The 25,199-nt window shown below is 51.1% G+C and overlaps 1 protein-coding gene across 5 annotated transcripts in view; it reads right to left on the bottom strand.

Annotated features, from left to right (window-relative positions):
* The window catches only part of PRKAG2 (protein kinase AMP-activated non-catalytic subunit gamma 2), a 264,343-nt gene that overhangs the window by 159,989 nt on the left and 79,155 nt on the right, over positions 1–25,199 (bottom strand). For 3 of the 5 annotated variants that reach the window (XM_055334706.1, XM_055334704.1, XM_055334703.1), the window contains exon 3: positions 21,850–22,129. In XM_055334706.1, coding sequence (XP_055190681.1) covers positions 21,850–22,129 — 280 coding nt within the window. Of the gene's footprint in view, positions 1–21,823; positions 22,130–25,199 lie in introns of those variants that run through there. The other 2 variants (XM_055334705.1, XM_055334708.1) reach the window with 2 other exon arrangements.

Here is a 25,199-nt window from a genome sequence, read left to right as displayed (position 1 = left end):
TCACCATGGTAGCTACTTCCCTTAACCAGGGGATGGGTCTGCATCACTAGTAGTGGGTCAGAGCGACATCATGTGCTTCCCCTTGCAACACGAGGACAGGACATCAGGCCTGTGGCACTGTTGCCCAACCAGTAAACCCGAATCTAACTGTAAGGATGCATCAGACAAACCCTGAATGAAGCAGAGTCTGCCCAGTAACTGGCCTGTGGTCTTGGAAAATGTTGGGATCATGAGAGACAAGACTGAGGTAGCTCCAGATTGACAGTCTTGGGAGAAAGGAGAATCACATGCAGTGCCCGACTGGGGGCTTCCTCTTCCAAAACATGATGCTATGGAGATAACTCGTGAACAGTGAATGAAGCCTGTAGTTCAGTGAATACGATCAGATTAATGTCAATTTCTTGATTTAAAAAAAAAACTATTTTATTTATTTATTTATGAGAGACACGGAGAGAGAAGCAGAGACACAGGCAGAGGAGAAGAAGGTTTCCTTCAGGGAGCCCGATGCGGGACTTGATCCCAGGACCCCGGGATCATGCCCTCAGCCAAAGGCAGATGCTCAACCGCTGAGCCAGCCAGGTGCCCCTATTTCTTGATTTTGATAATTAAACTCTACTTTGGAGTATGTGCCTGTTTTTATAAAATATACACCGAAGCATTTAGGGGTACAGGGACATTATGCCCTGCAACTCATTTTTGACGGTTCAGATTTTAGATAAACACACATAAATATTTATGTATTGGGGGTGGGGGAGATATATAAGCCATTGCATGAAAATGTTCACAGTGGGGAATCAGGCTGGAGGGTATATGAGAATTCTCTGTACTATTTTTGCAATTTTTCCTGTGTGTGTGAAATTGCCAAATAAAATGTTATTTTTAAAAAGGAATTAAGAAATAAAGCAGCAGGGCAAGAATGCAAGGTTCATTAGCATCTCCTTTCACTCTGCCCCACAATCACCCAGGCAGGCTTTTAAAGTGCTGGAGAGCTCTACCAGTTCTCTGGGGGAACGGAGATTCTACTGGAAAATTTCCCTTGGCTTCTCCCAAACAGCAACACCGCCCCTTAGAGTAACAACCCAGCGGCTGGGCGGCTGGTGCCCAGGATACCTTTCAGGGACACCCGCGTGGTAGCCAGCAGAGGGCGCTCTCCCAGGGGACCCACGCTGGGTGCCAGGCCACATAGCTCTGCGATGTGTTGGCTGAACTTTTCAGGAAACTTGGATGCCACACATACTTTTCCTTTCTTTGCGGATAGGCTAGATGAGTCACGTTTTTCTGAAGTCGGCTCAGGCCCCAGGATTCAGTCTCACCAGCTGCCCCGATCCAGAAGGCTCCAGCAGCAGCGTGTGAGCCCAGGGCCCTGGCCTGGCTTTGGCTGAGCCAGGGCAGCTCAGGGGAGGTCAGAGGACGGGGCACAGCACTCTGGAGCATGGGCAACTCAGGGAGTGTTACTTACCCTGGGGGGGGGGCAGCTCTGGCTCAGAGCCCCCCAGCCCCACCGCCTTCTCCCATCTCACGGCCCCTAATCAGGGCCTACTGATTCTTCAGGCCTGGCTGGTCCATTCATTTGTTCATTGCTCCTCCCCCCCGCCCCCCTCCCTGCCCGCCTTCATTCACTCAAATGGCCTCTCTGATAGCGGGGACCCCAGGACAGAGAGCTGAAGCGCAGGCCAACCCCTGCGCCTGCCTGGAAGAAGAGGTGCTGCAGGTTCCCCAGGAGGTAGTAGAAATGGAGCCTGGCGTGTAGGAAGTGTATTTCAGGATCAACGCCCACGACGAGGAAAGGAAGGAGGCAGGGTTGGGCCACAGACCTAAGTGAGGGGCAATGCAGACCCGGCGAGGCCCCTGCAGAGAGTTCCAGAGCGGAGATGATGCCCCAGAGTTGTCCTGAGTGGGGCGAGGGGGCCAGTCCTTCACACTCATGTGCAGGCCAGCTCAGGAGGGGGCATGACCCTGTGTCAGGGGGTTCCCTGTCGTGGGCACAGCCAGCAGCTTGGGATCTGAATCCCTCATTCCTGAAGGGAATGGTGTGCATCCCTGGATGGGGAATGTCAGGGGCCAGGCAGGCAGGCAGCCAAGGGCCAGGGTGTGTGGGAAGTGGTGAGACTTCAGATTTCCACTTGAGTGTGGTGGGGGAGGATTGAGGGTAGGGGAGTTGAAAAGGATGGTAAGATTTATGATTTAAAACAGGGGAACGCAATCCCGCCGGCCATCTGCTTTTATAAATAAAGATTTATCGGAATGCGGTTCACATTATGTCTACGGCTGCGTATCTTCAAGAGACACCAGGTGGCCCACAAAGCCTAAAATATTTACCATCAGGCCTTGTCCAGGAAACATGTGCTGGCCCTGATTTGAAAAGACTCTCTCCTTCCACAGCCTCCCTGGCAGCCAGATGGCCCCTCACAGGGTCCGAGGCCCCTCAAGACCCTGCCCAGTACTCACCCCCCATTTGCACCACTCCGTTTAATGGCTGAGTTTACATTCTATCATCCACATATGCCAAGAGGCTGTCAGGCTGTCAGGACCCTGGCGGAAGTGGGTTCCCTGAGCAGTGGAGTGACAGTCCTTGGTATCTCCACCTGTGTCAGGAACAGCCTTTCCAGCCTCCACCCAACGACAACCCTGCCTAACCCTGTGGAGGGGCCCCAGCTGTGTCCTGCTCAGCCTCTGGGCACGTCCTTGTGTCCATCACGGGAAGGAAGAGGGCCACATCAATGATGAGTCCAAAAGACGAGCTAATGTGTACGAGGAGAAAATGTGTGAAAGAAAATAAAGTCAGGGCCCAGAGGCCATAAGCAGGGATTCCATCCACTCTGGCAGCTGGAATTGGGAGCATGTGGTAAAAGTGAGCAACATCTGGCTGGGGTTAGGGTACGGAGAAGCCCGTGTCTGCCCATCCTAGGGCTGGGAAGGGAGAGTTTTAGGGTCCCTTAAGGCGCATCATGGGGCAAGTTTCCCTGCTCGCCATGTGCCTTCAGCATCTTGGAAAGGTTGCAGATTGCTGGCTGAGCCCCCACCCCGCCCCAGGCCACTGCTGCAGCATGGGCACCTGCCACACAGGTCCTGGGACCTGCTCTGAGAGCGAGGTTCAAAACCAGGCCCACAAATGATGCCCTGAGACCATCGGCAAACACGAGAATCTGCTTACGTGGAAGCGGGGGCTGGACCACATACTCAGGACACCCTAGAGCTGACTCCTTTCAACAGAGGTACCACAGCTTCTGTGGTTGAGAGCTTCTGGGCCTCTTGTTACTGTGCCTGGACGTATCAGCCAGTTGCACCCAGGTGCAGAGCACAGCACCCAGGCACTCACCTGCACTGCTGGCGGGTCCCCCGCTCCATCCGCTGGGCACACAAGGCGCTGCCCCTGCAGCTGTGTGGCCCAGGTTCCCTTGTGAGCTGGCTTCCAGCTGGGGTGAGAGAGAGAGGCCTTGGGAAGCATCTCAGGCCATGGCTGCATCCCCTCCGGTTCCCAATGCAACAGCCAGGCAGACTGACCTCAGCTTTGGGGCCCAGTTCCACCGGCCATGTCTGCGCGCCCTTGCCTCAGGCTGCCCTCCTCCCTCCACCTCCTCTACCCAGGAAGGCACAGGTTTTTTTACTGATCTCTGGTTTGCCTCCCTGACTCTAGCCTGGCTTCTCAACAACACTCTCGCGTTTATAACCATAGAGCCCTGAGGTCCTGGCTGTTGGGAACGCACAGGTAGTTTGCTGGCACTGGTAGGACCCCGACTGGCACTTCACATGAACAGATTCCTTAAGAGGACAGGAGAAGAAAGCAGCCTCCAGTTCCAGACCCAAGGGCTGAGGGACACGTGCCACTCTGTGGGCCCCTCGCGTAGGCGTGACAGGCTGGTGGCACTCATGGGCTGATGGGCCGCCTGGGGCTGGCCGGGCGAGCTGAGGCAGGGAGGTTCCCGGCACTGGGAAGCCCTTGGCGTGTGAATCAGACACTCAAGGTTCTAAATTAAAGTTCATTCCTCTGTACCCAGCACAGAACCTCTGGCATTTCACGGGAAAACAAACTTTTATTTGAAAAATAAACTCGAGTTGTTGGGAGAGAAAGGAGGAGCTCTCCATAATCCAAGACAGACATGGTGTGAAAGGACCAGAAGTTTTCCAAGTTAAACAAACTTCTCTGGAAAGCCTGCGCAAATTTCAAAAGGCTGTCCTGGCATCCATTGATACAGACCCATGGACAAGGAGCTGGCCTGACAGCCCTCAGATGCAACCAACCTGCTCCAGGACGACAGTCATCCGTGGCGGGGTTTTGGGGTTTCAGTTGAAGTATGAACAGAGAATTGATTGATTTTGGGTGTTCAAAGTACCCACGACCTTGGGCACAGCGGTGAGCCGATCTTAGAACCTGGAACTTGGAACGTCCAGCATTGCACATCCCTGGCAAATCCCCAGAGCTTCCTTCCACCCAAATGATTGTGCTCTAGAAGCTCCCAGCCAGCCTTGCTTCGCAGGCATTCCACACCCGTCCTGCGGGTCATGACCATCTATGGTGGTATCTTCCAAAGTGCAGCCCCGGCCCCACCCCACCACCAAACCTGCTGTGTGGGCCAGAGAAGGCATGCTTCTAGAACAGGCAAGCATCGAAGTGAAACTAGAACGCAGGGGCCAGGGGCAATACTGTTCTGGGGCAATACCGTTCCTTGAGAAATGGTTTTCAGTCTCATGTATGCACATGCTGGATGACAGCCTGAGATGTCTCCCTTGCTGGGGGTCGCAGCCCAAGACGTTCTGAACCCACTGTGAAGCTTCTGGCCTCATCTTCATGCCCCAGGCTGAAAGTTCCTTCGACCTGGCTGATGCAGATTCCCTGGGTGCCAAGGTCTGTCCTCCACATTCTCCTCTTTGCCCGTCCTACAGATCTAATGGTCACGACCTCGAGTAGCCGTCAATATAATCACAGCAGGTGGCTGTCCAGGTCAATGATTTTCAAAAATAACGCTTCCGCCAGTAGCAGTCACTCGGTGTGAACTGCTGCCCATACAGGACAAGGTGCCATTTCTTGCTCAGTAGGGGGAGGGGGGACCGCTGGCAAAATGCCACCCTATCTTAGCCGCCAAGAGCCACCACTGCCCAATCGTGGGGTTCTGGGAAGACAACAGCTTCCTAAAAAGCATGGTTTTGGCGCTAGAAATTCCCTCTCAGTTATACGCTGCAGGTGGCAACTGCCCCCGAAATATGTGACCTTTAGTTTCTATACTGAACATCTTAGTTTGAACACCTTTGTCAGACCCTTCCCAAAGACAATTTCAGTCCAAGGCTGGAGGGAAAGGTTAAAGGCACTGTAGCTCTCAGAGCCCGGAGCCCACACAAGAGGAAGAAGACAGAGAAGGGAGCCCCGGGGCCCCCAAAATGACTTTGCCCCGTTACTGTGTGATAAGGACCAGCCCTTTCCCTGCAGGTGACGGCAGCTTTCCATCCCTCCTCCAGACACACCTGCTCATCCAGGTGCATCCGCAGGCCAGGTCCCCAGGCTCTCCTCGGGGAGGGCAACAGTCAGAGGCCTCAAGGCCGTGTGAAGGCTCTAAGTGGCCCTGGGGAGGACCTTGCAGAGCACGGGGAAGCAAGATGCGAGCATGTGAAACATTAAAACACACGATTTTTCCCAAAGACAGGAGGTAACAGCAGCACAGTGCAGGGGAACACAGACGGCGCAGATGCTGAAAATAACAGTTATATTTCAGGGCCCTGGCAGACTGCTCACAGCAAGCGTAGCCCGGTAAGGCCTGCTGCAGGTGGCGGCCTCAGAGGAGGCGGGAAGCCACCTAAACTAATGTCCGGGTCCATTCTGGTGGCCCCCAGCTGCTCCCCAAGCTCCCCGCTCAGCGGCCGACTCCCGCCTCCAGAGCGCAGGACATTCCCCTGTAACACACACTGACAGCTTCCCAGTTCACTCAGCCAAGTCCCGGGATCCTGCCCTGGCCCACAAGGCCCCCCTCACCTCCCTGACCTCGCCGCCCTCTCCCTCCCGACTCAATTCTAGCCATGCCAACCAGCAGTCACACCTGCCCAGGACATTTGCACTGCTCCTGCCCCTGCTATGCACAGCTGCCCCACACGCCCCCCTTGGCTGCCCAGCTCCCTGGTTCCGTCCCACTTCCCACCCCACTCAGAGCTTCCACATCCCTCAGTCCGGCACAGAGCAGTACCCTCCAACCCTCACCCCTTTACCCGTTTTTTTTTTTTTTTTTTTCGGTACCAGCTGACATTTCTGCACGCACAATACATGGGTTTCATCCACTCTCCTCCCTGGAATGTACTCCCCATGAGAGCAGAACTCCCTTGTCCCTGGCTGTATCCTCCGTGTCTGGAAGGTTCCCATTACATACGAGGGAACACAAGCAGTCAGTGGCAGAAGGCCCCCCTTAAAAGCCCTGGCCGGGCCGGTCAGGTGTGAGTTCAACCTGTCTGCTCGGTGACATCAGCTTTCTCCTCTTCGGGGCACGTTTGAGGGTGAACAATCTGAGCTGGAAAACCCAGGCAGGAAGGGAGGGTGGAGGGTCGGCCTCTGGTCTCTGGGCACAGGCCAACCTGCAGGGACACACGGCTCAGGACGTGGGGCTCTATCGCCCCCTAGTGGTCACTGGGCCACACAGCCAGAAACCCCTCCAGCCGCGCTTGGAGGTACTGTTCATGGCACCCAGACCTGCTCTCTCACCCCCACGTTTTCCTATGGAAAATCAGGTTCAAACAAGCGTCCAGGATATATAGGCAAAAGGAGGGCACATGCTAACCCCCTCTTGTCTTGCATGTGGGAGAGATTTAACAGGGGCGGCCTTCTTTCGGCTGTGGTCCCCGGTGGACCAGCTGGCCTGAGACTTAGGCTACAGTGACGTGGCCACCCCTTCAGAGCCCCTCCGGGCACCCAACACTACCCAACTTTACGGAAGTAAATTTTTCTTTTTAAAGGAAACCGCGGAAGGGGGTGGCACATAGAAAACGTGAATTTCCAGAAGGCAGATCTCAAAACCATCAGGCCTCGCCAGATGTCTGCCTGATAAGCTCACTCGTTCATTGACTTCGTGGAGGGTGAGTCTGGGAAGAAAAATAATAATAAAGCTGGGAAGTGGGCAGCCCGGGTGGCTCAGCGGTTTAGCGCTGCCTTCAGCCCAGGGTGAGATCCTGGAGACCCAGGATTGAGTCCCACGTCGGGCTCCCTGCATGGAGCCTGCTCCTCCCTCTGCCTGTGTCTGTGCCTCTTTCTCTCTCTGTTTTTCATGAATAAATAAGTAAAAATCTTTAAAAATCTTAAAAAAATAAAGCTGGGAACTGGCATATAGAGCGAGGCTTCCGCCAACCTGCACAGCGCATTCCCTCCTGTCAAGACGTCTACACAGCCCTTCCCTGGCTCAGTGATGGACTCCTAGTGGGACTGCTCCTTCCCCCATCCCCCTACCCGAAACAGCACCCACCCCCATCGGCCCTTGTCCCCTGCTCTGTTTTTCTTTGGGGGGGGGATTAAAGGCTGTCTGTGCTCCAATTCTCCTCCCCTCAGCCCTCCATCTGGAATATTCTGGATCAGCTCCCCCAGCTTTACTTGGCTGCCATCGGGATGAATCTCACCTCTGTCACCAAAGAGATGTGTATCAACCAGGATCCTTTAACGACGTATCACAGAAAAATATAACTTAAAAGAGACTAAGCTACAAGGATGTCTATTACCTAGAACACTGAGCTCAGTGATGCAGACCGCACCGAGGATTACATTCCGACCTTCCTGTTCCATCATCTTGCACGTTGGCCATGGTCCCAAGCTGGTGGCCATGGCTCTAGAAACCACATCCTCACACCACAGTCAAAGTAAGGACAGGGTATCAGTCCCCATGTGTCTCTTCTGTTGTGGGAGGTGCCTTTCCTATGATCCCTCACAGAGTTCTCCTTACATTTTGTTGGCAAGACAGAAGTCCCTGGGGTCCCCCTCAAGGCCAGCAACCCTGAAGCCAGGCACTTCCCCAAATGGGAAAGGATAATTCCAACTGAATTAAACCAATCATAAGTCCTGCCCTGGGCTGGGCTCTGAATAAAACCAGGCTCTGTTGTGAAGAATGGGGGGAGCAGCTGTCAGATGGGTTCTCAGAGTCCGCCAACACCTGCTAAGGAGGAAACCATAGTTGGAACTTTGGAGAAGGAAGGGGCAAGGGACGGGTGGCAGAAAAAATAAGAGAAAGGGGCTGCACAGAGCAGCCAAGGGCAGCATGGCCACCTGTCCATGTCTCCACAGCCAGAGATGATCTCAGCAACAGGCAGGAAAACATTTCTAAGAATGTGCCTAATGGATGAAGGGGGCTTAACTATCTGACGGTATTTACACAGATGTGTGCACATGCTCTAAGAGACATATGTGCATGTAAGGCCCAAACAGGCAGAGGAAAGACCGACCGTACATGAGAGCTCCTCAGGGCCCCACAGAGAAGCTGCCACTGAAAGACAGAGTTGAGTCAGTGAGATCAGAGGGGCCGGCTGGCTCATCTTAGGAGCAAAATCCTGGAGTCCTCAGGAAAGGGACGGGTGCTTAGCACCTGCTGCATTCTGGGCAGACCAGCTTATGTGCACCGGCGCCACCACTGAGCTTTGTGACCCTGAATGAGGCACGTGTGGCAGGGATAAGCAGCTGCCTCGCAGGGGTGCCATGAGGCAGATGCAGGCTCTGCGTGCAGACCTGAACTTGAGTCTGTGCTAAGAGTGCACTGCTAAATGCTGTGGCAGCAGCAGGAAAGGCCTGGCACCCGTGCCACTGAGGAAATGTGCAAAATGCAAAAAAAAAAAAAAAAAACCCACAAAACTGTGCAAATGTGCAAAAATGTGTCTTCATGTTGCAAAGAGGACATCCACACACCAGCAGTGCAAATCCCCGAGCAGCCCAGATGGGCCCAGATGCCTGAAGCAGGGTGATGGTAGCTCCAGGGGGACAGATGGCCTGGTCAGGGCCATGAGGGCAAACAGGTGTCCCCACAGCAAAAGCCCAGCAGTCTACTGGAGAACAGGAGCCAACACCAGAGATGGACTCATGTCCTTGCCCCCATCACAACCCGCCCGTGTATTTTGGGAGTCCCCTCATTGGCTCCTTGCCTCTCAGCTTGTAAATGTACTCATCTCTCCTATCTTGGAGTAAACAGGCCAATCCAAAACTTTAACCCTAACCTATCCCATTTGCTACCAGTCCATCTCTATTTGCCAGGACAGGCTCAGCTTGGCCACAGCAAGAAATGAGCTCTGGGTTCTCAGGGGGTTGACATAGAAAGGGTTTCTTTGGCTCAGGTTGCCATTCCTAGGCAGGGAGGCTGCTGGCCCTGTCTGCCCTCACCACTGAGCAGCCAGATCTGGGCTGAATGCCTCCTGCACCCTCAGCCTCCCGCACCCTCGGCCTCCCGCGCCCTTGGCCTCTTGAATCCTCAGCCTCCTGCATCCTCGGCATATGGTTTTCTTCGCCTCCAGCCTTGTAGATGCACATGGGAAAGAAGCAACATCCTGTCCTGTCACCCCCTTTGGTAGAAACCCCTTCCTGCAGTCCCAACCCTGCTGCGGGGAGGCGTGGGGTGAAGGAGAGGAGCTCGCATATGGGGGGGCACCAGGCTTCTGCCACCCCCTGCCTCCCTTCCCATCCAACCCACACGCCTTTAAAGAAGGCATCTTCTACTCAACCCCTTGGCCAATTAACACGCTTCTCCTTCCCTGCCCAGCTACTGAAACTGTGCTTTTGAAAATCACCCGTGATTTTGAGGTGAGGCCACGAGGAACTGGTCTCAAGACCAGCCTTCTTCTTCCCCAGAGTGGGGGTGTCTGAGTCACGTGGCAACTTCCCTCCCTGGAAGTGTCCTTGTGACGTAAAGATCCTGAGCCACACCTGACACGAACACCTATTTCCTTCCTGTGAGAGGCCTCGCTGTCCCATGGAGGGTCCCAGTAACTAAGTACCTTACGGTCTGCAGGCCAGAAGGCTGAATCACCGTGTCAGCAGGGTCCCACCCCGTCTGAAAGCTGTGGGGGATGCTCCTTGCCTCCTCAGCTTCCGGTGCTGCTGGTAGCAAGCCCCGGGCATCCCTCGGCTGGTAGACGCATCTCTCCAATCTCTGCTTTTGTCACATGGCTTCACCCCCTGTGCCCATCTTCACATCCCCATCTTCTTATAAAACACTCATCATGTTGGATTTGGCACCCAGCCTACTCTAGTATGACTTTATCTTAACTAGTTATATCTGTCATGGCTTCATTTCAATAAAGGTCACACAGAGATACGGGAGCTCAGGGACACCTGGGTGGCTCAGCAGTTGAGCATCTTCCTTCGGCTCAGGTTGTGATCCCAGGGTCCTGGGATTGAGTTCCGCATCGAGCTCCCTGCATGGAAGCTACTTCTCCCTCTGCCTATGTCTCTGTCTCTCTCTCTGTGTCTCTCATAAATAAATAATTAAAATCTTTTTTTTTTTTTTTAATAGAGAGATACGGGGGTTTGGACCTAAACATATCTCTTTGGCAGGGACACAGGTAAACCCACAAAAGTTATTACAAGGATTAAATGAACTCATATAGTTTTCTAATCTACCTAATAGTGTCTGAAATAGATTATTTATCCTACTGGATTCTCCAACTGGTCCTTGCCTGGTAACTTGACTTTATTTCCTACATGACCCCTTGGTGCGTAGGAATTACAGGCCCTGCTAACCTGATGCTGCCCCTGGCCTTTGCGACTAGATCTAATGCTTATTAGCATAGATGGACAATTCACTCGATGGTGGTTTCGGGTGTCTGCTGTGTGTAGAGCCTGCAGGCTACTAATGTACCTCCAGGAACTACAATAAAACAACACTTTCAGACTCAATTTCAGCTTCTTCCTTCATGCCACCACATGAATAGCAGCACAATAGTCCACAAAACAGAGTACTCAACCCCTTCCCCCAGCTTCTAGAAAGATCACAAGATGCCATTATTGATTCTCACGCAAACTCAGAATGACATTGAGAAAGCAGCTGGCTATAGGTCTCAAGTCTGTTCAAGCATCACTCATGGCAAACAACAGCATTGATCAGAAACCATCTCCTTTTACTGGAGGCTTGGGGATCGTGCAGAAATTCTGGAGTAAACCATAATAGGTGGGAAATGGGGAGGGTGGTATATGGTGGGAAGAGGCCATAACAAAATTCACTTTCCAGGAAGCTGCCTCCTCCTCCCAGGTGTCAGAAATGGTCTCTCAGGACTTTCACCCCTCGCTTGGTTTGCATTTGACTTTCTTCCAAACTAGGTCTCCTCTGATGGAGGACAGCAGGTCAAGTCAGAGTGGCAGTAGCCCACCTGCCTGTTAACTAACACCTGGCAGCAGGTGTCCCGGGAGAAGGGGCCTGGGTCCCCACTCTGTATCTGCACAGAGACTCTGCTGGCCACAGACTAGTCTCTGAGCCAAAGCCATTCAGAGGGGAAAGAAAAAGCTGATGATTCTCCAAGACCCCAATGCTAACAGGACAGTTGGTAGAATGTGTTAGGAGAGTCAATGTCTGGCCAGCAATGCTCCAGCCCGGTTGAAAAGATTAAAACGCTTCTGTGTCAGTGAATAGTTAGGCCTCAGACGCCTCTCTGGCTCTCCTGGGACCTCCAACAATTGCCCCATCCAGCACATACCCCAAAGGTAACCCCCAGGACAAAGGAATCTTCTGTACAAAGGCCAGAACCTCATTCTGTCCCCAGTAATCTGGGGCTGGTAGGGATGTTGAATATCATGGCAGGTTAGAGAGCCACTGAGGGGTGAGGGAAAGGGACAGAAACCATATTAACATCAATGCCTCCATGCTGGTTGTGACTTAAGGCATTTAACCAGCCAGGTGTCAACACGGAGCTTCTTCAAGATGGGCAGGGTCCTCTAGCTTTTTACTGGCCCTAACTTTGCTTAGAGTCCCTAAGTGAGGTTCAAAGGGAAAGAAAAAAAAAAGAAGGATCCAGGTTGAAAATAACCTCTATTAGAGGGTTTTCTGCTCTGCCATCACTAGGAATGAAAGCAGAGAAAATTTTATCCCCAAACCTCACACTGTGGATGGTGACATCACATCAGAAGGACAGTCCCTAGGTGGGACAGGACAAAGAGAAGCGAGTTAAGAGCCACGTGAACCGGGCAGCCCCAGTACAGTGGTTTGGCGCCGCCTGCAGCCTGGGGTGTGATCCTGGAGACCCGGGATAGAGTCCCACATTGGGCTCCCTGCATGGAGCCTGCTTCTCCCTCTGCCTGTGTCTCTGCCTCTCTCTGTCTATGAATAAATAAATAAAATCTTTAAAAAAAAAAAAGAGCCACGTGAACCAAAGAGTCAAGGATTCACTGTGGAGAAACCAGTTTGTGTCCTGCTGCAAGTGTAACTCTGTGCTCCCTACCCCAAGTCATTTACATTTAACAAGAAAAGCAGTGTCGAGGTTGTGCTTTAGCATTTCTATTATCATATCTTTAACCTAACTTTTTTTTAATGATTTTATTTATTTATTCATAAGAGACACAGAGAGAAAGAGAGGGACACAAACACAGGAAAAGGGAGAAGCAGGCTCCATGTAGGGAGCCTAATGCAGGACTCAATCCCGAGTCTCCAGGATCACAACCTGGGCTGCAGGCGGCGCTAAACCACTGAGCCACCCGGGCTGCCCTCTTTATCCTAACTTTTGAGCCAAAAGATTATTTGCCCAAAGAGATCCCTTCATTATGAGAAAAGACATCCATCCTCAAAAGACAAAGGTTGCCCATCTCTAAAAACATCCTTAAGAACAGATTACAATTCTGAAGGCAGTTTTCAAGACTTCCCCAAATGTGAGGATCAGTGTTCCTTGTTGTTGAAGGAAAGAGAAATTGTCCAGGGTGTGCACACAGGCTCTCCTGTTTCAGGATGACTGGCTTCTTCCCTGTCCCATTTTCCCAGCGAGTCCAGGGGAGGGCAATCAGGCCTCATTCTCCTCCGTCATCCATAACCATAACAAATCAGGTCAATATGGGTGTGGAAGTGAACTGCCTAACCGCCCTGTCACATTTCCCTTCCCCAGTAGAAGTACCCAGGACCTGATTTATCCAGAGGCTGATGGTTGTTTAGAGCTGAGCCACTAGGGCTCCAGATCCTCAACTTCACAATCAAAAAATCTTTCTTTGGGATGAAGCCAAAACAAGGTCTTTGTTTCTGATGGAAATGTCAATGTTCCCCAGAGAAATATCTCCCTTTGAACAAAATGCACACTTTTTTCCTCTCAGAAGGTTTGGAAAGGAGCCTGGGAGATAAAATCTTGGGAGTCCAAAGAAAAGAAGGGAACTCTTCTCGAGAAGTCAGGGGAGGGGAGCCTGGGTCGCTAAGTCGATTATGCATCTGACTGTTGATCTCAGCTCAGGTCTTGATCTCAGGGTCGTGAGTTCAAGCCCCACATTGGGCTTCAAAAAAGAAATGTCAGATGAGGTGAGAGATCTGGGTTAAGTTATAATGACTAACATCAAAGTGTTCACGGGGTGAGAGAATCTACTTAGTTCTATAGTTCTCAGTCAAGTGGAGCATGGTATAGATCCCATACAACTGAATCTTGCCCAGTTTCAAAAGCATCATCAAGAAAATGAAAGTTTATGTTCTCATAATTCAGAGCCTGCCTTGCTCCATAAAGGATTCAATGCTTTACAAGGGGATATAGAACATACCTGGAAACTGTAAGTTAGAAATAGGGCGGTGGGATTGGCTCGAGGCTCCTGTGGGGCACAGGAACTAAACAAGGGAAGTCTTGTGTCTGCAGACATGACCAGGTAGAAGCCATCCACCTGGGCATGGGGCTGGGAGCTAGAAGGCCACCCCCTGTACCTGGGGCCAGCCCGGTGGCCACACTCCAGCTGCAGTCTGGAGAATGGACCTCAGGACTCCCCAGCGATTCCTATGCTGAAATGAATTCCACGAGAAAGTGTGCCCTTTTACCAGTGGAGGACAGGAATCCTGGAGAAAGACCACAGGCCCACTGAGCTCGGGAGAAGCTTTCCCACTGTGGCTACAGCTGCTAAGAGGTGGAAAAGAATGAGCTCCATGGAAGGACCAAGTAGGATGGTGCTGGTCCCTGCAGGTGCAGGTCTTAGAGGAGCCTGAGATGAGGAACATAAAACGTGATCAACGGGGCTTGTTGGAAGGTCACCTGTGCGAAGCCACAGGCTGGGGCTGGTAGCAAAGAAAGCAGCTGCAGGCTGGCGGGATGGCGGCGGCTTCTTCCCCCACTGAGGCAGGGATGGGGTCCAACGTCGACCTTCTCAGGAGGCAGAGAGTGAGGCCTGATGGATAGACGGATGTCCATGACAATTTGTCGCAGCTGGAGGGCCTCGAGGAAATGTCAGGAATTCGGTTTTAATGGCAGGCCCTCTTTTGTGCGAAGGCCAGACGGAAACCTCTCCGCTGGCAGAGCTCCCTGCCTCGGTGAGAGGGAACATCTGCTTATGTTCCTCTTTATGCTTTTGAAGTGGTTATCCCGATGCGGTCAATTTTCAATTGTCTTTCCTTTATCATTTCTGAGAGAGTCATGCTTCTTTCAGCTGCTGAAAATCTCTTGGTCCCGCGGGCAACACCCAGTATTCAGAAGTGGCATGAGCTGGAGAGCCTAGCAGTGGGTGGCCTAAGGGTGGACAAAGGTACAGGTGGTTGCTGGACGCCCTCTAGGTGCCAGGCGCTGTTCTAGATGCTGAGGAAAGAGCCTGGGACCAAACAGAGCCCCTCTGCTCAGAGGGCTTACGTTCTGCTGGGAAAGGCAGCCAAGGGAACTGGTAAATTCATGTTCATTGTGGAGAACGATTATATTTTGTGCAGGCACCAGGGGAAGGCCCTTCTAAAGAGGAGGCATTAGGGACCCCTGGGTGGCTCAGTGGTTGAGCGTCTGCCTTTGGTTCAAGTTGTGGTCCCAGGGTCCTGGGATTGAGTCCCACATCGGGCTCCCTGCAGGGAGCCTGCTTCTCCCTCTGCCTGTGTTTCTGCCTCTCTCTTTCTGTGTCTCTCATGAATAAATAAATAACATCTTACAAAACAAAAAAGGAGGCGTTAAGAGGCAGGGTGGGAGCCTGGGGTGTGCCCCTCTCGATGTATCCTTTCTCTCCTCTGTCCTACCCAGCAAGTGACTGGGCCTGTCTCTGGTCTCACTGCCAAAGCTCCCATGTCCAGCCCAGCTCAAACCCTCCTCCTGGAGTCTGCCTTCACTCATCTGACCTCCACCATGACATAAGCATTTCTCCCTTGGATCGTTCCCTACCTTTTCCCATACAGACCATTCCAGCTCTTCTCTACCCAGACCAATGTCCTGACACTGAGTGTCAAGACACAAAATTCCAGAAACCATGAGAAAGCTGTGAATGTTTACCACATATTTAGAAACATATTTTTTGCACCCTTGACAAAGGCCTGACACTCCAAGATTAAATTTTTTTTTCCGGGATGCCTGGGTGGCTCAGTGGTTGAGTGTCTGCCTTTGGCTCAAGGTGTGATCCCAGAATATCAGGATCGAGTCTTGCACTGGGCTCCCTGCATGGAGCCTGCTTCTCCCTCTGCCTGTGTCTCTGCCTCTCTCTGTGTGTCTCTCATGAATAAATAAATAAAATCTTCTAAAAAATAAAAATAAAATATTTTTTCCATTTTGGGGGACATTTGAATAACATATAAAGTTTTGTTTCATAATAGAAATGATTTTGCTGTAAAGAATCTCCAAGGAAGCCCTTCTCTTTTCCTTTCTCCTGAATGGACTGTTGCTGTCCTACTATTGGCTTATATATTTCCCCAAATCTACTCCTTCAAAGCAGAGTTTTCACATTTGGGTTAAAAGTTAGACCATCTAATTCGGGAGTTAGACCATCTGAGTTCAAATGTTGGTTCTACCACTTACCAGCTGTATGGCCTCTGCACCATGACTTACCCTCTCTGTAGCTCAGTTTTTATTTTGATAAAAATGGTAAGAATACAATTTTATAGAGCTTCGTATGAGGATTAAAACAATTGTTATGTATGATGCACTCAGGATGCACATAATAAGGGCATTTATAATTATTATATTATAATATATTATAATATATAGTATATTATTTACAATTGTTAGGCATAATATTTATGATTACTAATGATGATTAGAAAATGAAGTTCAATGACATGACATAAGCCATTCTTGAGGTCCAGCCTTGCTGACTATGCAAAATTATTTCATGATCATTTTTAAAAACTTTGATCTTATTATTTGAGTTCATGAATATAGTGACTAAGCTCTCCTTTCCTTATTTCCAAAGGCAAGATCCAGTTCTAAAAAAATCTTCTCGAAGATAAAGATTCACCATTTCGGAAGCTTCTACTGTCACGTGGCCACTTTATCTTTTTTATAATTTTTTTTTATTGGTGCTCAATTTGCCAACATATAGAATAACACCCAGTGCTCATCCTGTCAAGTGCCCCCCTCCGTGCCCGTCACCCAGTCACCCCCATCCCCCGCCCACCTCCCCTTCCACCACCCCTAGTTCGTTTCCCAGAGTTAGGAGTCTTTCATGTTCTGTCTCCCTTTCTGATATTTCCCACTCATTTTTTCTCCTTTCTTCTTTATTCCCTTTCACTATTTTTTATATTCCCCAAATGAATGAGACCATATAATGTTTGTCCTTCTCTGATTGACTTATTTCACTCAGCATAATACCCTCCAGTTCCATCCACGTCGAAGCAAATGGTGGGTATTTGTCGTTTCTAATGGCTGAGTAATATTCCATTGTATACATAAACCACATCTTCTTTATCCATCATCTTTCGATGGACACCGAGGCTCCTTCCACAGTTTGGCTATTGTGGACATTGCTGCTAGAAACATCGGGGTGCAGGTGTCCCGGCGTTTCATTGCATCTGTATCTTTGGGGTAAATCCCCAGCAGTGCGATTGCTGGGTCGTAGGGCAGCTCTATTTTTAACTCTTTGAGGAACCTCCACACAGTTTTCCAGAGTGGCTGCACCAGTTCACATTCCCACCAACAGTGCAGGAGGTTTCCCCTTTCTCCACATCCTCTCCAACATTTGTGGTTTCCTGCCTTGTTAATTTTCCCCATTCTCACTGGTGTGAGGTGGTATCTCATTGTGGTTTTGATTCGTATTTCCCTGATGGCAAGTGATGCGGAGCATTTTCTCATGTGCTTGTTGGCCATGTCCATGTCTTCCTCTGTGAGATTTCTGTTCATGTCTTTTGCTCATTTCATGATTGGATTGTTTGTTTCTTTGGTGTTGAGTTTAATAAGTTCTTTATAGATCTTGGAAACTAGCCCTTTATCTGATACATCATTTGCAAATATCTTCTCCCATTCTGTAGGTTGTCTTTGAGTTTTGTTGACTGTATCCTTTGCTGTGCAAAAGCTTCTTATCTTGAAGTCCCAATAGTTCATTTTTGCTTTTGTTTCTCTTGCCTTCATAGATGAATCTTCCAAGAAGTTACTGTGGCCAAGTTCAAAAAGGGTGTTGCCTGTGTTCTCCTCTAGGATTTTGATGGAATCTTGTCTCACATTAAGATCTTTCATCCATTTTGAGTTTATCTTTGTGTCTGGTGCAAGAGAGTGGTCTAGTTTCATTCTTCTGCATGTGGATGTCCAATTTTCCCAGCACCATTTATTGAAGAGACTGTCTTTCTTCCAGTGGATAGTCTTTCCTCCTTTGTCGAATATTAGTTGACCATAAAGTTGAAGGTCCCACGTGGCCACTTCAGACTTTCTGAGGTACTAGACAAGGTCCAAACATTTCAGACTTTGTGGGCTATAAGGTCTCCACTGCAACTGCCAAATCCTGCTGTTGCCAACATGAGAGCAGCCACAGTCCAAAGAAGCAAATCGGTGTGACTGTTTCAATGAATCTTTATTTAGAAAACCAGGTGGCAGGCTACATTTTGTCCCCAGGTTGTCGTTTGCCAGCAACCATATTAGAGGAAGAGGCAGAAAAGTAGATTATTGTTTTGGGTGGGGTTAAGACCCTGGTTATGAAGAGAAACAGGTTTGCTACTATATAGCAGGGCTGGAAGCAATATGATTAAAAACCCAGAATCCCCAAGATGTGTCCCGAATCAACATACCGCTGGACCAGTAGATGTGAGGGAGTGGGAAACGGGAGCCATTTCAGACCAGCAGGTCCTCCACAAGGTGAGATCCTTCTAGAACAAAGATCTGGTTCTCTTCCCTGGGAACACCAGCCAGCCTAGGAAATTACTGGTCCCAAGACCAGATGTGGTATGTGGAACTATAGCCCCCATCTCTATCCCTTTCTTGTTCTCAGGACTGAATTATCTCCTTTTCTTTATTTATTTCCCCCTTGAAGATGAGTGTGGTCATAATTTCTGTCTTCTTTCTTTGCCCCTGATAATTGATAACGGTGTTTATCAAGCTTAAGTATAGGTCGGTGCCACCTGGGGAGCTGCTGAACTTCTGTCCACCATATAGGCCCTAAGACACATGATAGAAAGACAGGTTGCAGACAGAATGTGAGGAAAAATGGGCATGGCTTTGAGATGCAGGACTTGGAAAGCATCCTTAGTTGTGATGGCTGGACATGACGCAGGGTTGCCTCCTGCTGAGGAAGCAGTGTGCACACTTATGAGTGTACATAGGGTGAGTGGATGGAATTCCATGAGGTGTCTTCGTATAAAGGGAGGCTGCGCATGCCCACGCATGCCAGGCACTGGGAGAGTAAAATGTTAGAGCTGCCTATTGGGTTGCCAGCTGGGCTCTTCTCTGGGAAACCTCCTGACCATATTCTGGGGAGTGGGGGCTCATTGGTCATTCTGCTCTTGCTCCAGGATCTGCCTTCTTCCCCCACAACCGATTGGTTCAGAGACCCTAACTGGGCTAATCAGATAGCCTATAATGACAAGTGGAGAGCATGGCAAGTGGAGAGATGCAGAGACTAGGAATTCTCTGGATCTCATGGAAAGATCCATGAATTCTTGCTGCCAAGGCCCACAGAGCCAGCCCGGTTCCCTCCCTTCCTGAGTCCTGAGCAGTCAGCTCTTCCCCGAATTCTATAAATACCCCCCAAATCCTTCCAATAAGTTGTCTTCCTTATTTAAAAAAAAAGTGGTATGAAAGTCAAGGATGGGGACCGAAACTGGATTCAGAAACGAGGCTGAAGATGCACCCTCTACGCCCCTTGTACAAAGGCAGCTCTGAGACTTCCAGTGGGCAACAGAGCTGTTACATGATCAGTGTCCATTACAAACAAAACAACCCAAGTGCTCATAAGCTCAGCTATTCTTGGTACCAATACTGGACAGGAAATGTCTCCCAGGGGCCTCATGGAATGAACAATCCCTTTGTGATTCTCTTCCAATGGACACAGAGGGTTTCGTGGGCTGTTCCTCAGAAAGACCCTCCATGCACACTAATGAATGACATTTCTCTCAGGCTTGATCTTATGAAATCAGTACTGAGGAGAAAGACAGAGTCTGGGTACCTATATCCAGGAAGTGATTCAAGTATGAGGAAAAGCAACAGACTGCATACCCCCCTGAGCAAGTCTCCTGCGAGCACACTTGAAGACCAAGTGGCAAGGTGCCCAGAGGATCCTCCCAGTGAAGCAGGGCACCCTCCCCTTCATTAATGACAGGGCTGGCAGGGTTGGCTTCCATGTGAAGAAACCCAAGGGCCCAAGAAGGAACCCAAGGGCTTCCATGTGAAGAAACCAAGGGCTCAGTGGTTCAAGGGCAGTAGCACTGTCAGTTGTCCTGGGACCAGGCCGACTCTGGTCTGAACATCCCCTCCCGGAGAGCTTCTGTGGAGAAGCCAACACCCACCCCCATCTAATCAATGCTTGTCTTCATGAGCAGCCACAGCCAATCAGAGCTTCCTGAGCTCTGTCTACAGCTGCCTAGCCAGATGGTAGAGAGGAGCCTTGACAAGCTATGCCTACTCCATAGCATCTTAGAAGACAGACCTTTGAAACAGTACTTTCTGGCCAAGAACACTGAAGAACCTTTTAAAATGCCAAACAGAAAAAGGCAGCATGGGCTCGGGCTTCCCAGGGGGCTGAAACACTGGTCCATCTTCAGTACCCAACACCCCACCCTCCTAGATCCCGTATCTTTACTGCTTTTTTCTACCTTCAGAAACGACCCTGGTCTTCACAGGCTGGCCATTCTACACCCACAAATCCTCTCCATCCCCAGCCCACAGTGTGAACTGTACATCTTGGCTTTTCCTATACAACCTGTGTCCTGGCCTGGATAGTGTCCCCCAAAGTCATGCCTTTCCAGGAGCCTCAGAATGTGACCTTTTTGAAAAGAGGGACATTGCAGATGTGATTCATTATGATGAGATGAGCTCATTCTAGAGTAGGACGTGCTGTTAATCCCAGATTTATCTCTTATAAGAAGAGGAGCACAGATACAAGAAGGAAAGATGGCATGTGATGACACAGGGAGAGACAGGGATTGGAGTGATGCTTCTATAAGCCAAGGGGTACTGGGGATTGCTGGCGACACCAGAAGCCAAGAGGAAGATATGGAATGGGGATTCTTCCCTAGACCCTGCAGAAGGAGCACTATCTTGATCTTAGACTTCTGGCCTCCAGAAACGTAAGGGTGTAAATTTCTGTTATTCAAACCACGCAGTTGCTATGGCAGCCCCAGAAGGCTAACACAACGTAGTTCTGTTATAACCAACACAGGCATGAGCCACCACTGAAGAAACAAGACACCCTGATGTAGATCTGTCTGACATTCCCTCCTCTTAGGGGATATTTGAGAATTTTGGGATCTCTGTCAAGGGAGCTGGGGATGCTCTCTAGAGCATTAGGACATCAGCACCAGGACACACACCATCCTCCTAGGCTTTGTATACATGGTTCCCAACTGTATGTCACTCAGTAATGTCTGCTAGAGGGCCACTCTGTCATATGACATTTGTGCATTTACGCTTAGGTCCGGTCACTGGTGGAGATGACTTTAGAGGTACTGTCAACAATACCCGCCCCCCCCCCCCCCGCAGTCTCCATAGGTCATGGATGCTGGATTTATACTCGGGCCCTGACCATGCAGATCAGGTGATGCTCTAACCTGCAGGTCCTGAGTGTAAATGCAATCTGGAAAGAAAGGAAGACTACCTGGAACCTGTGATGCCCACGGGCAAGTTTGTTTTCCAAGTCACTGCAGTACCAAGTAGGAGTTTTCTACGTCACCAGACAGAAACAGAAGGCATGGGGAGATGCCCTAAGACATGTGGAAGGAGAAAATAAACTCCATCTACTCTATGGCTTGCCTGTTATACTTCCAGATATGATCAACCATGCTCAACTGAGAATTTTATATGATTTATCCTTAGATCACAGTTAGTCATGAGCCTAAAGAACTCTCAAACACATACTTCCTTTTCCTTGTTTCTCTAGTAAACCAACCCCAGCTGCCCAGCGCCCAAAACAGAAAGTCAGGATCTGTCAGAAACAGGTACATTCAAACCCCGCAAAACCAAGTCACAGGCAGTGAGGGCCACATCTGGCAGAGCGAACCAAGGTCTGGGCCCTCTGGCCCCGGGTATGTGGCAAAGCTTAGCTTGCTGCTGCTACTGATTCCAGGGTAGGCTATGGGCCAAGGTCTCATGTGGCTGTCCTTACAAGCCACACTGCAAGTATTGGGAGGTTTGCAGTTACCCCCACACCGATGGCTTAGTGTAGGATGCAAGATATAGGTGGAAACTGACAATGTTCTGGAAAGAGAACTGTCCTTGGAGGACACACAGGCCATATTTACTCAACACCAAGTCACCGACAGCGACCTGGGTGGCCTGGGCACCCTGTAAATGGCACTGTGGCAAACTGGCTCTAGGGAGGTCCCCCAGCACCCACCTGAAACCATAGCATCAATGTCTTACTTTTTCTGGAGCGAGAGAAGAACCTGATGCCCCCCGGTGAGGTAGACGGGTTGGAGTTGGGGGAAGATTCTTTGGAGGAGGAGCGAAAGATCCCACTGAAGCTCATGCGGCGTGGGGAGCGGGGTGGAGACTCCTGGTAGGAGAATGGGAACACGGTTTTGGGAGAGCCAGGGCTGGTCTTGGGCCTCACAGGAGCAGACACGGGGCTGGAGGGTCGGTGCTGGGGGCCTCTGGAGAAGAACCCTTTGGAGGGGCTGCCCGAGCTGCAGGGGCTGTCCACCTGGGGAGAGACAGACAAACGGATGGGTCACTCTGAGCACAGGCACACAGACCTCGGCCCTGAACTGGATCTTTCCCTCCCATAGCTGTTGCTCCCAATGTCCTCTATCACCAGGCTGCTCCTCCCAGGCACCCTGCACCAGAAACAGCCCTGAGCTCTTATACAAACATAGGTGGCCACCCCGTGGTCTGGAGGAAAGCACCTGACCCAAGGGTGGCCCATCTACAGGCTTGTCGGCCCCACCCAGAGGTCTACTGACATATATCCGGCTCTCTAGAATAGGTTCCTGGAGAGAAGGGCAGGACGGGAAAGGCAGCAAAATGGCTCAAGACAATGCACCTTCCCCTTTATCCTATCTGTGGGTCTGTCCTCTGGCCTTTATGTCCTAAAACCTCACATTTGTCTTTCTCGAGGTCTGACTACACTGGCGTGATGTTCTCTTGGCCCTCATTGAAGGAAGAAACTGGTATCTCTATGATCTGAAACATGGCGGGCTTGGGGCTCCATCTGGAGGACAGCCTGGGGCTGGGAAGAATGAATTTTTCGCCTCCAAGCTGCTGTGGCATTGGGACGCCTGGGTTTGCTGACAGAGCTCAGGAAGAAAGTGAACAAGGCCAAAAACCTCTGAGGCACACTTCATTGATGACTTGACCCTGACGGTTTGAGAAATGTCTGGACTCTGTCCATAACTTCAAGCCGAGGCACACAGCTCACAGACTTTGAGGAGTATCAAATGCACCCTGCTGGTGGGCTCAGGGGCTGGCACCTGCAGCCTGAGTGCATGGGTGTGACCCCAGCTCACCCTTCACTGGGCCATCCTGAGTTACTTAGTATCATTGTGCCTCAGTTTCCTTATCTGTAAGACCAGGCATCGTGCCCACCCCTGATGTTTGGGAACCACACTCTGCACATTCAGCTGCTGCTGGGTCTGTGGCAAACTTGACACAAGGGAGCCAGAAGGACCTCAGGGCCTACCTGGTCCCACAGTAGGGAAGTACTGTGGCTTGTCCACAGGGCTCATGGGGCAGGAAACCATCAGCACACTGAGACCCTGGGCGCCACACGGCAGGTGGCCACAGGTGCACTAAGCTAGGTGAGTATACTCGCCCAGAGGCAGCATCTGTGCTGCTCTGGCCTCTGTCCACACGGGGCGCCTCCTGGGACCCAGGGCCCCTGCGAGCTCTCCCACCACCAGAGGGCATCCCAAACTGGGCTTGCGGCTCCTTACAGGAGGCTGTGCCCTTGTGGAGACCCCCTCTGCTGAAGGGTGGCCATAGCGGGGTGCACAGGCTGGCTCCCTGCTGGGCCCTCCAGTGAGTGAGTTTTCAAGCCAGGCACAGTGCACTGCAACAGCTACATAACGCAAGCAAGTTTCCCTATAGACAGGATAAGCTTTTCTTTACCCATTTAATAGGAAAAGCATTTAATCCTCTGATCCCCGTCTTCAGAGGTTTTGGTCTTGCCACTATCCACCCCCTACCTATAGGACTCAGGCTTTCTGGGATTTTTCTGAACCCCAAGGAGAAGCTCTCCGGGTGATAGATGTGCCTGTGGACATGGGGGGTGCGAGTGAGGGGAGGAACCTATAACAGGGTGGTACAAGCAAGGAGTCTGGACACAGAGATGGGAGTTTGAATCCTAGCTCATTTCCAGCAGTGTAGACAAGTGACTTAAGCTTCAGTGTCCTCGTGCATCCAGTGGGGATCGTAGGCCAGCTCACGGGGTATGTAGCTGCTGGGGTCCATAGCAGGGAAACATCTGGCACAATCCCTGGCACACAGGAAGTACCCTGTGCATATCTGATCCACACTCCTTGTCACGAATTTGGAATGAGTAGTTGCTTGATATTTGTGGCACATCAGAGAGGCAGGGCCGAGTTTCGGAGGGACACAGCACGTGGTATAAGAACTTCACTCTTCTTTGAGGCTTTTAGCAAGGGAACGGCACAGTCAGACCTGCTCAGGGCAGACCATCTGGCAGCCTCTCACCATCACTTGCTGTGCGCCACTAGCCTGAAGCCAGGAGGAGGTGCCAGCTGGGGGCATGGTGAAGGTAGCAAACCAGTAGGTGGTGGCAGGGGACCTCAGGGCCCATGGCCTGAACCCTTCTACTGTTATCCCTCCAGAGAAGAGTAGCACAAATAGCCAGGAGGGGGAGCAGCCTGTTGGACGTGAGATGGAGTCAAGGTCAAGTCTGAGGACAGAGGCGGAGAGTCATGTTTAGGAATTACTGGCGAGGCTAACCCTGCAGGTGACCCCCACTTTGGCCACGCTGTGCAGGGTGCTGGGAGCTCTGTGGGGAGAAGGCAGAAGTGCTGAGCAAGTGCTGGTGTTCGAGTCGAGTCTGGGGCAGGGTGGGGACCCTGATGCAGGTACGGCACCACATGGCTGCCAGGAGCCATGTGCAGATGAAGAAAGGGCAAAACACTGCGTCCCACGGGGGCCCGGAGTCAGAAAAGGAGACCCTGAGATCTGATGGGCCTTGGACAGGCTGATGGGTGGAGACTGATGGGCAAAGGCTGATGGGCAGAGGGCACCCAGAGCCCAAGAAGGAGACAGAACAGGAAGCACAGACAGAAAGCCATTTTCTCGGGCCACCACAGATAGGTGCAACCAAATGCCACCACCACAGAGGCCCTTGAGTGCTGTTTTGAACTTCATTTGCTGGGATTCCATTCTGGTCTGAGGATTCCAGGCCAACTGAGTTAGGCACTGAGGAAGGAACCCACACAAAGCAGACCTTTCCCCAAAAAGGCCAAACAATGGTGGACACAGCCTGGCCCAGCCTTCTCCCGTGGGGGACCATGAGAGCCTGAGCCTCCTGGGCAGTGGGGAGACAAAATGGCCAAGCACACCCACCACCTGCTCCCTGCCCACTCGGTGGGGGTGACGCAGACCCAGGTGCCAAGAGAAGCTGCTCAGCCTGTGAGCAATTGTGCAATAAAACAAATCTCTGATAAATGTTATTGGATCATTCCCTGTGTTTGGATGCACAAAAGGGCCCAGTGGCCCCCAAGTGTATGCTGGCTGTGCAGGAGCTAATGGGGGGCAGGCAGTTGGGTCATCTGCTG

The sequence above is a fragment of the Nyctereutes procyonoides genome, unplaced genomic scaffold (genome assembly GCF_905146905.1).
Source record: "Nyctereutes procyonoides isolate TBG_1078 unplaced genomic scaffold, NYPRO_anot_genome, whole genome shotgun sequence".
Classification (NCBI taxonomy): Eukaryota; Metazoa; Chordata; class Mammalia; order Carnivora; family Canidae; genus Nyctereutes; species Nyctereutes procyonoides.
The sequence above is the reverse complement of the archived record's forward strand: the minus strand, read 5'-3'. Positions and strand labels throughout refer to the sequence as shown.